Genomic DNA, 18,904 nt, shown 5'->3' with positions numbered 1-18,904 from the left:
GATCTGCACAGCCTGTGAGTGGGAGCCCTGCTCTCCGACCTTCCCATCTTGGGCTTGCCAGCTTCTGCAGCTGTGTGACTTGGGAGAGGCCTCTACCCTGATCCACGGACTTGGGACGTTCTAGCCTCTACAATCACGTGAGCTGTTTCCTTGACATAATCTCTCTCTATATATATTATATACTTTACTGGTTTTGCTTCTCTAGAGAACCCAGCCTAAGACACCAGCCAGTGCACCTCATGAGCAGTCCCCACCCATTCATCAGTGGAGGCTTATGTGTTGCTATGATGCTGAACAGGTTTCAGTGAGCTTCCGGTCTAAGACTAGGAGGAAAGGCCTGGCAATATACTTCCAAAAATCATCTGATGAAAACCCTATGGATCACAAGGGTCTGGTCTGCAACCGATCAAAAGTATGGTACAGGACCGGGCAGCATTTTGTTCAGTTGTGCATGGGGTCACCATGAGCCAAGGACCAGCTCAATAGTAGCTAACAACAACACTAAAGGCCACGCCCTGCTCTCTGTGATTTATTTACATGAATAAGTAAATATTCTTATTATTGCCAAGTACATTTGAAGAACCTGAGGCCCAAAGAGGTGAAGTAGCTAATCCAAGGACACCTGGTGAAAGTTGTGGGGCAGAACTTGAATGCGGGTCTGGAACACTTGCTTGTACCCACATGCGCTATTGGTCTCAGGGCTGGGCAGAGAGTGTGGTAGGCTCAGACACCTGCACGTCTCAGAAATGTTAACTATTACCCTCTCCTTCATATGTGTCCCTGTGACTGAAGCTGGCCTCTCTCTTGCATTCTCCTTGCCCTAAGATCTTCTGTAGCCAAGCAATGATGAATGTCCCCTCCTGTCTATCTGGTATAGCTTTAAGCTTTTTGCTCTGCAAGAGGGAGAAGCTGGGCCAAGCTATTCCAACTTGCTGAGCTCCTGATGTTTTCCAAGTAGAGACAAGGCCATTTGTCCCATGTGGGCACCTGGGATGGTGGCCTGTTGCTGCCCATGGGTTTCCTGAAGGGAATGCTGTAGCTCGAAGCTAGCATCTCTGCTTCCTTAGCCCTTCCTCTTTTTCCAAACACTTGCACTTCAAAAGAAACAGATGGGTTTATGCGTTTTCTCCTAGTCCCTCTCCCCTCCAGCCCCTACAGCAAGAAGCTTCCTCCTCTTGGTCTTTCTGCTTTCTTTCCTTCCTACCAAACTTTTAGCCATGTCCCCTTCCAAGACAGTGATATTGCTTCTCTCATTTGGGCCTCATCGTACCTGAGCTGACAATTCTGGTCCCTGTTTTCCTGGTACCACAGAGCATAGGAAAGGAAGAAGGGCTTTTTCTGTGAACCAGAAAATTTCTAGTACGCAGGTTGGTAGCCACACGCCCAGGGAAAGTCTAGTGGTATTACTGCTGGACTGCGTTTTCCCGTTAAGGAAACACCATCATTATTTGGGTTGGTGAAGAGATTGGTAGGAACTTTATTCCAGTCCAGTGACCCAGATCCTTTCTCCCTGACCTCAGTTGTGATTCTCAGCAGCTTCTACAGCAAAGGAGAGAGCGCTTCTTTCCTTGAAATACAATCTTCCATGGAAGCCTAACATATAAAACTGATAAAAATCAGATCAGTTTTGGTTGAAATTTCTGGGGTATGTGTGTGGGATGACCTCAGAGCTCTGCCCTCTTGTCTTTCCAATGCCCCCCCCAGACTCCTAGGATACCTCATGGAACTCAAGGGGTCCCATGGAGCACAACTGGAGGCCCCCACCCACCACTATTGCCTTGTGTTGATCTACACTAAATCATGAAATCACCCTCGTGTGTGGGTTGTGTGACCTGTGTTGTTGGGGTGAAGTTTGGGGAATGGGGTTGAGGGAAGCATGTGTGTAAGGGAATGAAGACAGAGAGGGGGACCTTACAGTGGTTCACCATTACACCCTCACAGTAGATGACTCCTGGGCTCCCCAGGGTGGTTCCAGCCCAGAGTTAAAGTAGAGGTCTTGAGCTACTGTTGTTGGCCATCCTGTCTCTCTTAGCTGCATATTTTAGAGCTATGAGGAAATTTGCTTCTAGTCAGGCCATCATTGTCCTCAAGAGAAGATGTTTCCATCCTTGAAGATATTACTGGCCTGTGCTAGGGTAGGACTGATGTCTACAGGGCTTGTGCATTCCTTTAGTCCAGCTGAGGTAGGGGCTACCTGGTGGCAATTTTCATCCGGGATATCAATCAAGGTTTTGCTGGCAAATGTTGCCTGCATCACTATTACAACCTGATGCTTTGGGAACTATTCGAACATTCAAATAGCACAATACCATTTGCAAAGCCCCTTCACACGTTGTTGCTGTTGTTAGTTGCCATTGAGCCACCTCCGACTCATGGTGACCCCATGTTCAACAGAACAAAATTACGTCCAGTCTTGTGCCATCTTCACAATCATTGGTATGCTCAAGCTCATTGTTGTGACCACTGTGTGTCTTGAGTGCCTTCTAACCTACAGGGCTCATATTCTAGCACTATATCGGACAGTGTTCTCCTGTGATCTATGAGGTTTTCATTGGGTCGTTTTTGGAAGCAGATCACCAAGCGTTTCTTCCTAGTCTGTTTTAGTCTGGAAGCTGTGCTGAAACCTGTCGACCATGGGTCACCCTGCTGGTATTTGAAATGCTGGTGGCATAGCTCCCAGTATCATAGCAACACACAAGCCACCAGAGTAAGACCAACTGACAAACAGGTGGTGGCTTCATATTTAAATGGCACACCCACCTGAGGAGTAGATGCTATGAGTCTCACTTTCCAGATAAGGAATTGGGCTCCGAGAGGTTACCCAACTCGAGCATAGCTAGTTAGTGGCAGTGCCAGAACTCGAAAATCAAGTCTCCTGTTTCCAAACCCAGGGCCATTTTCACAATTCTACGGGTCCCTTCTGCTGGGTACTCTGGCTACTCAGGCCAGAAGAGCAGCAAGATGGTGAGAGACCCTTACTCTGGGGTTCCTCTGCCACCTCCTTCCAAATCATACACAACACCCCTGCTCCCCTCGTCATCCTTTGAGGTGAGAGCGAGCAGGGATCTTCCGAAGCAAAGTCCCACTGTTATTTTTCCCATCTCAGCACCATGTGCACTGCTATTTTTATCCCGTACTAGAAACTATTAAGTGGTGAGAAATGTTAATTGGTATTATTACAGCAAACTGTGTCCTAGTAACATCGCGATTCCCAGGTAAGCTCCCTCCCCACCTCCTGCCTTTTAGGCAGAGATGGGAAGTTTATTCATTGTGCTGACAGCTCGCACAGGTTGTCGAGCTGTGGGGAGACGTATTCAGGACTCTGACATATATTGGACTGGCTACTGGTCTCCACTCCCTCTCCCCTCCAGCCCCTACAGCAAGAAGCTTCCTCCTCTTGGTCTTTCTGCTTTCTTTCCTTCCTACCAAACCTTTAGCCATGTCCCCTCCAAGACAGTGATATTGCTTCGCTCATTTGGGCCTCATCATACCTGAGCTGACAATTCTGGTAATTTATGAGGGTAATTTATGAGGGAAGGATGTGCAGTGGGCGGAATCATGATCAATGTAGTTCTGCGTTATCCATGGAAGCTAGACTGGAAGGGAAGGTGCATCTTCTCCTCCAAGGCTCTGCTGGGGTGAGGCTCACAGGCTCTTTGTGCAAGAATCTGGGGCTTTTGTATTCGAAGTCCCGCTGGAGGTAAGAGATAGCAGCCTTCACAGTTGCGTCCCTAAGTCAGAGTAAGAAGGAACAGATTAAAAAATAATGGCAATGAAGTCCAGATAAGTGTTTCTAACTTAAAGAGGGAATTCAGTAAACAGGCGCTGTCCTTGGACAGCCTGGGTTCAAATCCTTATAGTTTTTGCCCCGAGCAAGTCATTCACTACCACCCCCCTTCCTGGGCTCAGTTTCTTCATCTGTAAAACGGGGCTGGTAATACCTACATAGGGTCCCTGGATGGTGCAACTGGTTAATGCGCTCAGCTGCTAACGGAAAGGTTGGAGGTTCAGGTACACCCAGATGTACCTCGAAAGAAAGGCTGGCAATCTGCTTTTGAAAAGTTAGCAGTTGAAAACCCTAGGAAGCACAATTAAGCTCTAACGCACATGGGGTCACCATGAGTCAAAGTCAACTCAACGGTTTTTAATACCTCCATCTCTTGGTTGTTGTGAGGATGGCAGCACATTTCCTGGCACGTAGTAAGGACTCTAAAAATTAAAGCTTACGTGGTGATTTATTCTCATGTGTTCAGAGACACCTCAGGGCTGAGTAAGTGAGGGAAGCAGTGGATTATGGAAAAACCCAGCTCCACCCTGCTTGTCCCACTGACTGTCTGAGCCCGTGGCGCATCGCATCTTCCAAATTCTCTCGGCCCCCCTTCTCTACCATGGGAAGAATGATCGGTTTGATTTCATGGTATCCTAAAACTTTTATTTTGGGTAAGGTTCATTGCTTTTTATTATTGTTGTATCAATCTTTACGGTTTGTGGGAAATATAGAGAAAGAATAAAGAAGAAAACAAAGTTCAACTGGAATTCTATCACCTTCAGAAAATCATTATTGATACTTGAGTGTATTCCTGTCTTTTTCTCCCTATAAACACGTACATTAAATATATACAAAATTGAGATAACATGACATATATATGCATACATATTTTTATATCATAGTCTTTTCCCACTTCTTTCTGGACGTTTCTCCATGTGATTAAATATACTTCAAACACATGGTTGTTAATGGCACCTTGGTAGTCCATGACTCATCCTTGCTCTTCTGTTCTTTACTGTTAAGCTTTCTGGTTTTCTTTTAAATATACTTCCTGCCTGTTTTCTTTTTATCCCCCATTATTTTTTGCCATATGGATTAGATTTTCTCTGTGTCCCTTACCTCTGGTGATGTGATCCTATTTTAACTTAATAGTGGCTTCCTTTAAGTTTTTAAATGCATCTTTAAACCATAATCCCTGAGCATCGAAGTTAAGAATTAAACAGTATGGTCCCCCACCCCCCACAGCCCCACTTTCTAGTTTTTGTTAATCTGACCTAGGTTTTAAGACCCATATTAACATTTTTACGTTATGATTATTTCGATATTCATCCAACCCTTTCAAACGTTGTTTTTGACATTTCTACTATTTTATCGTTGAAATTATAATAAGTATTTAGACATCTCTAACAGTCATCATTACTCATAGGTCTGTTACACTGCAGATCCCCACCTGTGGGTTCTTCATTTTGGTTTGTATCTTGGTAGATCAGCATTCTCTCGTTCCACGTCCCCTTCTGATTTATCTCTGGTCTGTGCTGGTTCGGCCCCGTGTTCGGATGAGCCTAGTCTCTCTGACATACTGGCCTACTGCCTGGTTGCTCAGGGGAGAGGAATATGGACTGAATAAGCCACACCCAAGAACTCGAGAGGAGACCCCCTCTGTCTTCCTGGAGCCTCCTTAACACCCTCAAGTACTTCATTGTCGTTGGGTGCCCTTGAGTCTAATCCAACTCGTAGTGACCCCATGTGGTAGAGTAGAACTGCTCCATAGAGTTCCCAAGGCTGTAATCTTTATAGAAGCAGTGCCACATCTTTCTCCCGTGGAGCCGCTGGTGGATTCGAACCGCAGACCTTTCGGTTAGCAGCCGAGCGGCACCAGGGCTCTTTTCGTGTGATTCACCCAAGAGAATTGCACGAAATCACATTTCCTCCAGCCCACGTCCTGCCCTGGTTTGTGCCTGACGTTTCTGTCGGCGCTACCCAGAAAAGATGACCGCCCCATTTCACATTCGTGCCATTTCATCTGCTCCCAGCGTCTCTTGAATGATTGTCACCAAAGAGGTTTAATTTCATGTGAGAAAATGAGGGGAAAAAAAATCTTCCCAAAAGTTTTTCCTTTTTGGTGTTACAAACAACAACAACGAGAAGAACTTGTTTAAGTTCTTACCCTGTGCTTCTTCAGGCAATGTGTAAATTGGGAGCTGTGTGGGACAATCAAGACCCACTTCTCTGACACCAGACTGTGAAGATCAATTGCCAATTTCAGTTCTGCTCCCCTCTGTTCCACTTCTATTGTGACACCAGCTGCACACGCAGCACTTCTTCCTCTGACCCCAACCACCCAGGGCCAGGTCAGCACCCACAGTTAAAGGACACGGCCCTCCAGACAGCCAAGTCTGCCCAAGACCTCAGACGCCAACTACAAGCTGGAGGGTCCCCATGATGCCCTCACTTGTGACCTGCTGGCTACAAATGAGGTGTTCTCCCACTACTTCTTCAGGATACCAGCTGCAAACTCAGGGGTTCCCAGGGCACCCCTCAATTCTGATCTGCTGGCTCCCATTGCTCCCTCCAGGTTGATAATTTGCCAGAACTCACAGAAAGCACTATACTTATTATTACAGTTTTATTATAGGAAAAAGGATACAAATGAAGAGGTGCATAGAGTGAGGTCTAGGAAGGTTCCCAACTACTCGGAGCTTCCATGTCCCAAAGGACCCTCCCATGTGCACTGATGTCTATAACCAACCAGGAAGCTCATGGAGCTTTCATGTCCAGAGCCTCTACTGGGGCCTCATTAGGTAGGCATGATTAAAAGACGTATTCCCCCTCCCCTGAGGTTGGCTGAAATCAGAAGGTGGTCTGTCTGGCCTGGCCAGCTCCCACCCAAGAGACACTTTATTAGCATAAACTCTCAGGTGTGGTCTCGGGCCTCATCAAAGTCACTTTAGTCACTGGGAGAATTCCACGTTTTAGAGCTTATCTTTCAGGAACAAGGACAAAGACAAGATTCTTCGGGTAAAGAGGCCTTCACAGGGGCTCTGTCCTAGAAAACTGACTGTGTAGGGGAATTGGACCCTACAGTTGTCATCTCTGTGCAGACAGGCAGCCCAAAGGGTTAGAAGCTCTTCACAGCTGGGGCGTACCCTCCGCTGTCGTCATGCTGGGCAGTGTGCATGCTTCACCCAGGCATACATAGAGGAGTGTATTTATGCTCACGAAGCTGCATATTTCCGGGTTGTAATTGCATCCCATGCCCCACAACATTATAGACGTGAAGGAAAAATGAGGGCTTTGCATGTTCCAGAGACGTAATTATGGTAATAGGCAGATCTTGTTCTCTGTGCTTGTCCTGTTAGGCATGCAGCCCAGCTCTCCTCTGCAGACAGCTTTGGGAGTGGATGGGCTTGGCAGGGGAACCATTTCTAAACTAGAGCTTTGGGGTAACTTTTTACTGAAGTAACATATTTATGAAGTCCTGGGTGGCACAAACAGTTAAATACCTGGCTACTAACCGAAAGGTTGGTGGTTCAAGTTCACCCAGAAGCACCTTGGAAGAAAGACCTGGTAATCTACTTCCAAAAGGTCACAGCCTTGAAAACTCTGTGGAGCGCAGTTCTACTCTGCAGCAGATGAGGTTGCCATGAGCTGGAGTTGACTCGACGGCAACTGGTTTGGTTTTCTGGTGTCATATTCATACATTGAAAGTGTACAGCTTGATGAGTTTTCACATACTGACTCCTCCACGTAATCTGTACCCAAATCAAGAAGTAAAACAGTCCCCAGAAGCCCTTCATGCCCCTTCCAGCCACTTCTTCCACTGTCCTGAGAGTGTCCACTGTCCTGACTTCTCTCAACATAGATTCAATTCATCTTTTGTGCTTTATATAAATGGAATCATGTAGTACACACCCTCTTGAGTCTCGGTTCTTTTTTCCTTTCTCTTTTTTATTGTAGTAAAATGTATCTTGTTGCTGTGTGCCATCGAGTTGATTCTGACCCACAGCGACCCTATGTAACCGAGTAGAACTGCCCCATAGGGTTTCCTAGGCTGTAATCTTTATAGGAGCAGATCGCCAGGTCTTTTCTCCAGCAGAGCTGCTGGGTAGGTTCAAACAGCCAGTAGGTCAGAAGCCAAGCACTTAACCATTGTGCCACCAGGGCTCCTTATAGTAAAATATATAGAGCATGAAGTTTGCCACCTTAACTATGTTTAAGTGTACAATTCAGGGGCATTAATTACATTTACGTTATTGTACAACCATCATCACTATTTGTTTCCAACACTGTTTCATCACCTCGAACCAACTCAGTCCCACTGAGCAGTAATAATCCCTTCCCCCTTTCCCTCAGCCCAACAACTACTAATCTACTTTCTGTCTATGCATTTGCCTGCTGTAGATATTTCATGTAAGTGAGAGCATACAATATTTATCCTTTTGTGTCTGGCTCATTTCACTCAGCAGAATGTTTGTAAGGTTCATCTAAGTCGTAGCACGTATCTGAACTGTATTTTTCTTTATGGCTGAGCACTATTCCTTTGTTTGTATAGACCACATTTTGTTTATCCATTCATCTGTTGATGGACATGAGTTGTTTACAACTTTTGGCTATTGTGAATAATGCTGCTATGAACATTGGTGTATAAGTATCTGTTTGAGTACCTGCTTCCGTGTCTCTTGGGTGTCTACCTGGCAGTGGAATTGTTGGGTCATACGGTGACTCTAACTTCTTGAGGGTCTCATTTCTTTTACTCTATATTTGTGCGGTTGACCCATATCACTGTACGCAGCTGTAGCCTATTTGTTCTTCTTGTTGTATAGCTTTCCGTGGCGTAAGCAGACCAAAAGTTATTTTTCCATGTGATTCTTCATGGATTTGAATGGTTTTCAGTTTTTGCCTCTTAGGAAGAATGCTGCTTTTCTTTCTTTCCTACATGTCTTCCGGTGACATTTCTGCTGGAAAGATAGCTAGGCGTGAAATTGCTGGGCCAGAGGGTATGCATGGGTTCAGTTTTAGTAGATAACTGCCAAAGATAGGCTAAGTATTTTAAAAGGGCTTTTTAGTTCCGGGAGACTGGTTTAAATTTCCCACCAGAAAATAACAGAAAGCGGGTATCTTTTCTTCTTAGCCAGCACATTATAGTAGGTTTTGGAGGGAGATTGCCTTGAGTATATTAGTTCAACAAGTATATAGTGAGTGTCCACTGTTCTGAGTGACAGGGAAGTGTCAGTGTCTCTTAATTTTTACCACCTTGTCCCCAGAACCTGCTTTCATAAAGCATCGTAACCTGCGTCACAAGGTTGCCCAGTTGAACTGCTGTTCTTTTTGCATCATGGGAAAGGTTGATAGATGGGACTGGACAAGCGTACTTAAAGGATGGATGACCGAAGGTTCATTTCATTCAACTGTAGACGACTCTCCATACTGGGCATGAGGAGGAAGAAGCCATCAAAATACAAAACCAAAAACCAAACGCCTTGCCGTTGAGTCGATTCCAACTCATAGTGACCCTGGAGGACAGTGTAGAACTGCCCCATAGGGTTTTCAAGACTATAGCCTTTACGAAGCAGACCGCCACATCTTACTCCCACGGAGCAGCTGGTGGGTTCAAACCACGAACATTTCAGTTAGCAGAACACTTAAGCACTGTGCCATCAGGGCTCCTTTTTATCAAAATCTAAGACACCCTAAAGGCAATGGGGGTCCCAAGTGGGATTCCTGAACAGAAAATGGACATTAGTAGAAAAACTGGTGAAATCTGAATAAAGACTATCGTTTAGTTAAGGGAATTATACCAGTGTTCATGTCTCTGTTTAGGCAGTTGCACCATGGTTACATAAGACGTTGACATTTGGGAAAACTAGGTGAAGAATATATAGGTGCTCCCTGAATTATCTCTGCAACTCTTCTATAAATCTAAAATTATTGCAAAATAGAAAGTTAGAAAAAGATAGAAGGCGTTCACTTGAGTACTAAAGGAAAAGTTTCAAATTCTGCTTGGCATGGGCGGCAGGATCCGGTGTTGGTGAGTGAGTCTGGACGACCCCGGAGGTGATGAGCAGGTTTAAAGAATATGTACCCATCGAGGCATACATGGAGATGGGGGTTGTGACAGATAAGGTGGTGGTTGAAATCTCGGCAAAGGCATGGGTGTCTCCACCAACCCCACCCAAGGCCTCCCCTGGGGAGCTGGGGCTGAGGGGGTCCTTGGGCAGGAATGGAGAGGAGTGGTGTCCCACCCTGCCTTCAGTCCTCCTGACTGAGTCATCACCTCCCCCAGACTGCTCGTCCTCCCCCTCCTGCTCTCCCTCTGTCCCCAGCACAGGGCTCAGTCTGTTAACAGCTCCCAAGTGGCCAGTGTTCACAGCTGAGCTGTTATCCTGCCATCATACACTTATCTGGCCACGATGAGAGCTCCGTAATAAAAGTTGTCACTGACTTGAATCCCTTCACTGCCCAGGCCTGGTGATTAGCCTTCTGGTTGTCTGGGCTCTGTGCAGCACCTCCAGCCTCTTGCGGGAAAATTGGTAGAGAGGAGACTTCAGAGAGAGCTATTGGCCCTTTAAAAAGAGCACAAAGAAGCAAACTAGCAAACATTTCTATAATAAATCCATGGAATTGGCCTCACCTCCCTCCTGCCCATCAGGACCGGAGGTAGGAGAGGGAGGCGTGTCCTGTCCATGCAGACAAAGACTCACTGTTGGAGGCTGGCCTCACCTCCAGTCTATGGGTAACTTTGCACCTCCCCCCACACCATTTGTCCCAGAGGTCTCCTGAGGTGGGAGAGGATGAGCGGTGATAGACCGGCCTGAGCAGGGAAGCTGAGAGCTCCAGGCCGTAAGTCAGCTCACCCAGCCAGGCACTCACGACCCCAAACTGGCTGCGGAATACCTGGGCCGCACCCCCTCTCCTCTCATGGGCCACATGGAATGTTCTGGCAGGTTTCTCTGATTGTATAACTCTCTTAACAGCTGCATGCTAGATGCACAGTTTTGAAGCCCAGAAAGAGAGAAAGTGTGGAGAACGCAAAGTGGGATTCTCCAAGAACACTTTCACTCCACAAGCACACCGTGGGTGTTCCCAACAGAAGACAGACTGTGCTCGGTGTGTGCTACTCCAGGGTGTGCGTGTGCGTGCCTGTGTGTGCGCGCGCCCCTTTGTGTGTGCACACATTGGGATTTGGTGTGTATCCAAGTGTAAACACAAGCACCCTTCTCTTTGTGTGTGTACATGTGGGCATCAGCGTGTGTGTGTGTGCGTGTATGTGCATGTGTGCGTTGGGATTTGGTGTGTATCTAAGTATAAACGGAAGCAGCCCTCTGTGTGTATGTGTGTGTGTGTGTGTGTATCCCAGTGTAAATGCAAGCACTTATCTGTGCGTGCGTGTGTGCATCTGCACGTGTGCATGTGTATGTATGCGTGTGTAAATGCATGAACCCCCGCTGTGTGTGTGGGTATGTGGGCACATTTTTCCGTGATGGCTCTTCCTGTCTTCTCCCTTCCTGTTCTGCATTGCCACTCAGGGCTACCTGTCTGCTCCGGCTCCCTTCATACCACCCTGAGAACCCGATGCAGTGCCCCTTCCCCCTTCCCTGAAGGTAAAACCGTCTGTTCTCTGTAAATGCAGTTGGCCTGTCTCTAGTTCTCCTTCCCAGGCTGTAGGGCTCCGTGCTCTCCTCAGGCACCTGCCAGGAAGCACTGGCCAGAGCAGCTGTGCTGATACCTGTCCGGAGTGAACAGACAGAGCCCAGGTGAGGTGGAGGCCAGCAGGAGGCCTGGAGGTGGACAAAGCTGCTTCGTGGAGCTGCCTCAGGGAACTGCCTGAGATCCAGCCATTCCAGCCCAGGGCAAGGAGGTGCAGAACCTCACTGCAGGTAGGTTCCTGCAAAGCTGCTGCAGGAACCTGGGAAGGTGGAGAGCATGCGGCTGGAGCATGTCCTTTCTCTACGCCCCATCTTTCACCTCTCTGGAGGGCTTTTCCCAGCCTGCTTCTGGTTAGAGCCTGGGAGTGACCCACTCAGAACCTGGGCTCTTTTTCCTGCATGGGTGATGAGATGGCTTTTGGTTCTGTAGCTCAAAGAAAATGGAGGAGGATTTTGATAATTCTTTTAACATTTAGAGGGTGAGGAGAAGGCAACTTGACCAATATAGTGGCAAGAACAGGAACTTTGGCTTGAGATGTAATAGTTGTGTGGCCTTCATCAGTTCCTTCACGTCTCTGAGCATGTTTTCTTATCTGTACCATGGGGCTGCTATGACGATTACGTGAGATAGCCTGTACCAAATGCCTCGGACAGTGCCTGCACACAGTAGGTGCTCCAAAGTTGCTTCCTTTACTTTTGATTGCAGTATCGATGCTGCTCCCATTCCCGCGTCTATGGGACGTGTGGTGACAGACCCCACTCCCCATGGGCTACTTGGCAAACGTCTGCTATGACGCAGGGCTCTGGGACAAGGCTGCACGGAGAACTCGGAGCAAACCCGCTTCTCCTTTTTCAGGAAAACACACTCAAGTGTCATGCCTGCTGCTGGTGGGTCAAAGACCAAGATCTCTGCGGCAACATGGTTATATATTCATTGAAGGTGATGAAAAGCCTCACCTCCAAAGGAACTTTGAAAACCGAGTTTGGAAGAAACTCATCATGGTGTGGGAGTGGATGGGCTTGGCAGAGAAACTGCTGCCAGACTAGAGTTTGGGTTACTTTGAAAACAAAGTTTGAAAAAAAAACCCCCATCGTCACAGAAAGTACTCCATTTATGGGTCCCTTTTCCCTAGGGCCACTCAGTTGTCCTCAAGGGACCCTGATTCATGATGACCCCACGTGTGTCAGAGTAGAACTGTGCTCCATGGCGTTTTCAATGGTTGATTTTTTTTCCAGAAGTAGCTTGCCAGGCCTTTCTTCCAGGTGCCTCTGGGTGGACTCAAACCTCCAACCTTTCGGCTAGTAGCTGAGCACGTTAACTGTTTGCACCACCCAGGGCCTCCTTCCCTGGAGTCACAGTGCTCAAACTTGAATGCATCAGAATTACAGAATTACCTGGAGGGCCTGTTAAGACACAGATTGCTGGGTCCCACCCCCAGAGTTTCTGACTCAGCAGATTTAGGGTGTGGTCTGAACGGTTGCCTTTCCAACAAGTTCCAGGGGGCTGGTGCTGCTGGTCCCAGACCACGCTCTGAGAACCACTGTCTATTTAGGTCTTGCACCACTTTGTCTCCAGTCCTGTCTTTGCTGTTGTCCGATCTGATTTCTCTGCCCCAGTCCGGGGGGAAGGTAGGTTTGTTGAAACTTCTTCATCTTCTTCCTGATGTGCATAGGATTTCCATCTGTTAGTGGGCAACTGTTTCTTTGACTGCTTCTTCTCTCCTCCATTTTCTCCTTTTCTCTCTCTCTTTTTTTCTGTTTTCATATTTGGGTCTCCAGATACTCCCACACGACCTAAAAGTAGAGCTCAGGGCACAGCCACTGAAGGATGCCTGCAGTGACCCCAATTAGGAAGAGGCAGGTGAGGAAGGAGCATCGTTCCCATCATAGTCCTCATCTTCTCTACCCCCATGTGCCTCTACCCCAACACACTTCTATTCCTTGCTCCCAATTCCCTAATCACTTCGCCAGAGTAAATAATTGCTGGTGTGTGGTGACCCAAGGTCACGGCCAATGGAGGAATGCAATTAGGGCCTTCATTTCCCACCATCTTGGGAGCTGTCTTCCAGCTGATACTCGCTTCTCTGACCTCTTGCACCGATATTCATATCCTCCTCCCCTTCCCTTTCTAAGAGCAGAGTGTTTGTTGGAATAGAGTTGCTCATGAACAGATCCTGATGTTGCCTTTCTTTGCATCTTTCCCTACAGAAGCCAGAGGGCAGAGCATCCTCTCCCAGGGAGCTAAGAGCATGGCCCTTATGCCTTTTGCATTTACCTAGTAAAGTGTGAGTGCTCCCTCGTAACCATGGCAGGGAGGAGTTTGAGACTAGAAATTCACTCTCCACCACCTCTTTTTGGACACCCTGGTGGCACAGTGGTTAACAGCTTGGCTAACCAAAAGGTTGGCAGTTCGAATCCACCAGTCATTCCTTAGAAACCCTATGGGGCAGTTCTACTCTGGCCTATAGGATTGCTATTAACCAGAATTGACTTGACGGCAATGGGTTTAGGTTTTTTTGGTTTATGGATCACAAAGTTCCGATCCCATTGTGCATGGGGCGGCCATGAGTCGGGGTCAACTCGGCCAACAGCTAACAACGACAGCAACAAAACACCCCACGGTGGCCAATTCTTTTCTGTGTTCGACCATCTTTCTTTTTTCTTACCTTTTGAGCTTTGCTAAAATGTACGTCAAGTGCAGCCACCTCCCGTCTGTCAGTAGAGGCTTGCATGTTGCTATGATGCTAAACAGATTTCAGCGGAGCTTCCAGACGAGGATGGTCTAGGAAGAAAGACTTGGCAATCTAGTTCCGAAAAATCAGTGAATGAAAACCCTATGGATTACAAAATCTGATCTGCAACCAATCACGGAGATGGTGCAGGGCCAGGCAGTGTTTTGTTCCATCGGTGCACGGGGTCACCATGAGTCAGGGGCTGACTCCATGATGGCCAGCAACAACAACAGCAATATGTACTTGGTAGAGTTGTTAGTTACGGACGAGTCGATTTTGGTTCATGGTGACCCCATGTGTGCAGAGTAGAACTGTTCCATAGGGTTTTCAATGGCTGTGACCATCAAAATGGCAGATCTGGGCCTGTCTTCTGAGTCATCTCTGAGTGGGTTCCAACCACCAACCTTTCAGCTAGTAGTAGAGTGCTGAACCCTTTATGCCACCCACCAAAACCCAAACCCAAACCCATTGCCATCGAGTCAACTCCAACTCATAGCGACCCTATAGGACAGAGTAGAACTGCCCCATAGAGTTTCCAAGAAGCACCTGGTGGATTTGAACTGCCAACCTTTTGGTTAGCAGCCGAACTCTTAACCACTATGCCACTAGGGTTTCCCAGGGACTACATATTTGGTAGAGAGAGGGCATGCTAAAAGCATCGTGAGCTGAGAAGGCATAAAGGGACTCAGAATGAGCCATGGCGGGTTGGACCTTAACGTGGGTGGCAGAAACCTTGCCTGTTATTCTGTCTCTTCCATCTCTCGTGCTGGCCTGAGTTCCCGTTCTCTTATGTGCCTGGTGCCAGGATGCCTTGCTGAGGAAGATGAAAACAGATAAGTGCTTTGAGTTTTTTTTGGGAAATGTTTCCCCTGGTCAAAGTAGGGGAGGAAAACATCCTCTTGCTTCGCTCTGACTCCCCTAGCTAAGCCAGACTCAGGATGAAAATAAACCTGCACCTCATCCAAGAGAAACGCTAAGAACCTCCGTGTGTCCTTCCAGCAGGATGCGAGGGAGCCAGAGCGGGAGGCAGAGGGCAGTAAGTGTGATGGCACACTTTGGTATCTAGGATGCTTTGAAGGAGCCCTGGTGGCGCAGTTGTTAAGCTCTTGGCTACTAACCAAAAGATCAATGGTTGGAACCTACCAGCCACTCCACGGGAGATGTGACAGTCTGCTTCCATAAAGATTACAGCCTTGGAAACCCTACGGGGCAGGTCTACTCTGTCCTATAGGGTCGCTCTGAGTCAGAATCGCCTCGACAGCAATGGGTTTATAATGCTTTGAGTCTCATTTCAGGAAAGGTGTGCAGCTCGGGCCGGAAGGCAGCAGAAATTTTATTGACTTAAGATGGGGAGTTGTCCTTGGCTATCATCTCTGGGAAGGTCATTCTGACCCCACATGTCCCCACCTTGGGCCTGTGCTGACCCCAGCCAGGTGTGCCCAATCTGTTCCAGCCCACTGATGTGACCTAGGAGTCTGGGTTTACCCCATGGGGCCTGGCACTCCCTTACTTGGCATCCCACTGGTCCGTGAGCCAAGCTCCTGCCACCTTCTTCTCTTAGAAAGACCCTCCAAGGGCAGAGTTGCTTTCTCGATTGCTTACCCCACTGCCTTTTCCCTACTGGGCACATCGGACACAGCTAACGTCAAAATACAAGGGCCCCACGAGAGAAAAAGCCTTTTCTTGCCGGAGATCGATGGAAGAGAGCCCTCTCCAAAATCTTGACTTGTGGCTGAGCTTCTGTGTTGTTTATTTGTTTATATACGTATTCCTACGTGTTTGTAAATTTTCCCAACTGTCAGCACCAGAACTGTCTGACCTTTTGGAATCTCTTCTCCGAGTAGCTCCCAAGCTGCTCAGCCCATCATCCTTGTTGGTGAAGTTGATGCTGACTGAGAAGGCAATGACCATTGCCTTCTCCTTCCCTGAGGCAAACTTGAGTAACCTCAGACAGGGGTACAGTAAACAAATACTCCAAAGCAAGACCTCAGCCCAGAGAACTTGGACGTAGATCCCAGCTGCCCACCCCAATGCTCACAGGTGAGCATTTTAGGACCGGTGTAGTCGAGGCATCAGGCTGTGAAGAGGGAGCCCTGAGCCCCTGCGGTCTGGACCGTCTCTCCACCTTCGTTCCTTGTCCATAGCCTCCTATGAGGCCAGAAGGAACCATTAAAAAAGGGGACGGTGAGTGTGGGCTACCCTGAGTTCATAACTAGGGCCTTTGGGTTAATACAACCCATACTTTGAGAGGTGTGGGAACAGAATTTTCCTCAGGCTCGAATCTTCTTTCTGAGGCTTCTAATGCTTGGATGGTTGAGGGTTCAGAGATTCAGACTATGCCTGGAAGGCTGAGCCATGAAGCAGGAGGCCTGGGGCCGACTTACCTCTTGGGCTCCCGCTGGCCTCCAGCTAGCCCAGAGTGGCTGCAGGCCAGAGGGGAACAGAGTCCCTTCTCATGGACACACAGAGATCATTCTGGAATTTCAGGGAGGAGGCTGAATTTCAGGGAGGAATTTCATGGGAGTTACAAGTCCATGAAGATGCTGCGGCTGCTTCCTTGGCCACTGTCTATATGTCCGAGCAGCATAAGGATTCTGGAAAGATGCTGCCCACGACTTTGGGGACTGTAGGGTCCTACCCTCCCAGTCTACTCTCATCCCTCAGCTGCCCTGGGTAGAGTCACTCCATTCCACTGAAGCCAAGTGACTGGAGGAGTCAGGGAGGGGGAGTGGGGTGAGCATGATCACTCGCTGCTGATAGAACAGTAATGAAATTAATGAGCTCTTCAAGCTCCCCCATTAGCAGGGAGTTGGTGTGTCAGAGGCATTTACCATACTGATTCTCCAAATGTCTGCTCAGGATGACGTGAGAGTGGCTCCTTTGTCCTGCCCACCTCTGGGTGGCCAGACTGCCCCCAGGAGGAGCACCTCCTGCCCTCTTGAGACCTTTGGTGGGACTCTGAGCTGAGGGGAAGAACAGGGCCAGGGTTAGGATATGGCAGTTTTTGATGTAGTTGCTTTAAGTACAGCCACAGCCACAGGGGCCTAGATCTCACCCCCATCTCTATTAATAACTTACCCTGTGAGCCTGGCAACCTGCTCCGCCTCCCCGAATGCCAGCATGCTCGCCTGCAAAGTGGAGGGATCCGCTTGGTGGAGCCATCATCATCCTTCCCGGCAGACAGAGAGGATTCGAGGGAGGAGAAATAGGAGCTGGTGACCAGAAAATCATCGATGTGACTGAGATGGCATTCCAGCAGATGCTCTTCATCTGGAGTTTCCCGGCCTAGGGTCCCATCTGGGCTTTTGTGAGCAATAGACTCTGTGAGGTTGTCGGTCGTATACTGAGTGAGTGAGCATTTTCTGGGGGAAAGTTTCTCAGAGAGGTCTTGTTCCCAAAAAAGTGAACTCCCACTGGCCATGCCGGCTTGGACACCCATTGGTCAGCATCCACTGACCAATGGAAGGGGAAGTGCAGGTAGGAGATTGTAGCCTGTTTGGTACCCAGTGCCCCAGCGTAAGTCATCAGAGGCAGACGCTGAAAGTTGAGAGCGTACTTGTGTTTGTTCAGTTCCCTGACTTTGGGAGATCAGCCCCACTTCCTGAGATGAGCTGTGTGGTCTGCACAGATCACTGGTTTCCACGGCCCCTGGGGATTGTGTCTACTTTTAGAAACGGTATAATTCCATGAAGTCTTCTGATTGGTTAAAAGATTGCCACACGGTGTCCCAGTCACCTTGGTGGCCCTTTCATTGTGCCCTTTTCATCTTCCTCATACCTTCACATCCGTTTTGCTCCAGGATAATTCTCTTCCTTATCCACAAGGAGCCACATTCCCCCAAGTATGACTGGAAACGTCAGTTCTTTGGAGATCAGAACTCACAGGGACGCCCACTTCCTATGATTCTCCGTTCCCCGCCCCATCGTCAGAACCCCGAAGGGTTGAGGAGGACTGTGTATCCTGCAACTGGACAATGGGGATGAGTTCTGGCCCTGGACTTGGCCCCTGAGAGCAGAAAAGAGGGGTGAGGCCCAGCTCAGCTGACCCAGGTGAACCCTTCTTGGGTCTGAGCAGGAGCTGGGTGAGCCTGCAAATGCAGGGACAGCCAATCACTACAGATTGGGAAGTAAGCACAAATAAGCCCGTGCTTACCTTGCTGACTGGGTAATCCATCCCTGTCAGGGACTGTACATTTGAAAAGAGGCTTTGATTCTGTAGGAAAGTGCTGTGGGGTTGGGAGAGAGACAGATGCCAGCCATACCTAGAAGCAGAATCTTTGATGTGGGGAAAAAATGTGAAATTGTTCACTACAGATGATCTGGTAAGCAAGGTAAGCACCGTGCTTACCGTGCCTATTGGATAACCTGCCCCTGTGGAGGTCTCGGAGGGGGAATCGGGCAGTGGAGCGGGGCTGGAAATCAATGCTGAATTCCTGATGCCAGGGTGGGCAGGAGAGGAGGATCAGAAGATGAAAAGAGAGCATTGTTTGCAGTTCTAATGCACCAAATCAACAGCGCACTGGGCAGAGGGCCTAAGGACGATGTGCCTTCTGGATGGGGCGTGTGGTGGAGGTAGGAAGGGGTGGGGGTCCAGGCAGGGCCTGCTGAGGAATTTAAGGGTGTTCATGTCCACTGCAGCGCTGCTGCAGACAGCAGTGGTGCCAAGACCAGCTAGCCTTGGGTGGCATCCCTCACTACCCCTGCACCGTCCTCGGGTGGCATCCCTCACTACCCCTGCACCGTCCTCGGGTGGCATCC

General features: G+C 48.5%; 1 protein-coding gene across 1 annotated transcript in view; it reads left to right on the top strand.

Moving 5' to 3' along the window:
* Nucleotides 1-18,904, top strand: part of PLXNA4 (plexin A4) — a 466,135-nt gene that overhangs the window by 51,314 nt on the left and 395,917 nt on the right. The window contains exon 3 of the mRNA XM_023737117.1: nt 10,594-10,609. Within this exon, the coding sequence (XP_023592885.1) occupies nt 10,594-10,609 (16 nt within the window). The remainder of the gene's footprint in view (nt 1-10,593; nt 10,610-18,904) is intronic.

The sequence above is a fragment of the Trichechus manatus genome, unplaced genomic scaffold (genome assembly GCF_000243295.1).
Source record: "Trichechus manatus latirostris isolate Lorelei unplaced genomic scaffold, TriManLat1.0 scaffold00097, whole genome shotgun sequence".
Taxonomy (NCBI): Eukaryota; Metazoa; Chordata; class Mammalia; order Sirenia; family Trichechidae; genus Trichechus; species Trichechus manatus.
The sequence above is the reverse complement of the archived record's forward strand: the minus strand, read 5'-3'. Positions and strand labels throughout refer to the sequence as shown.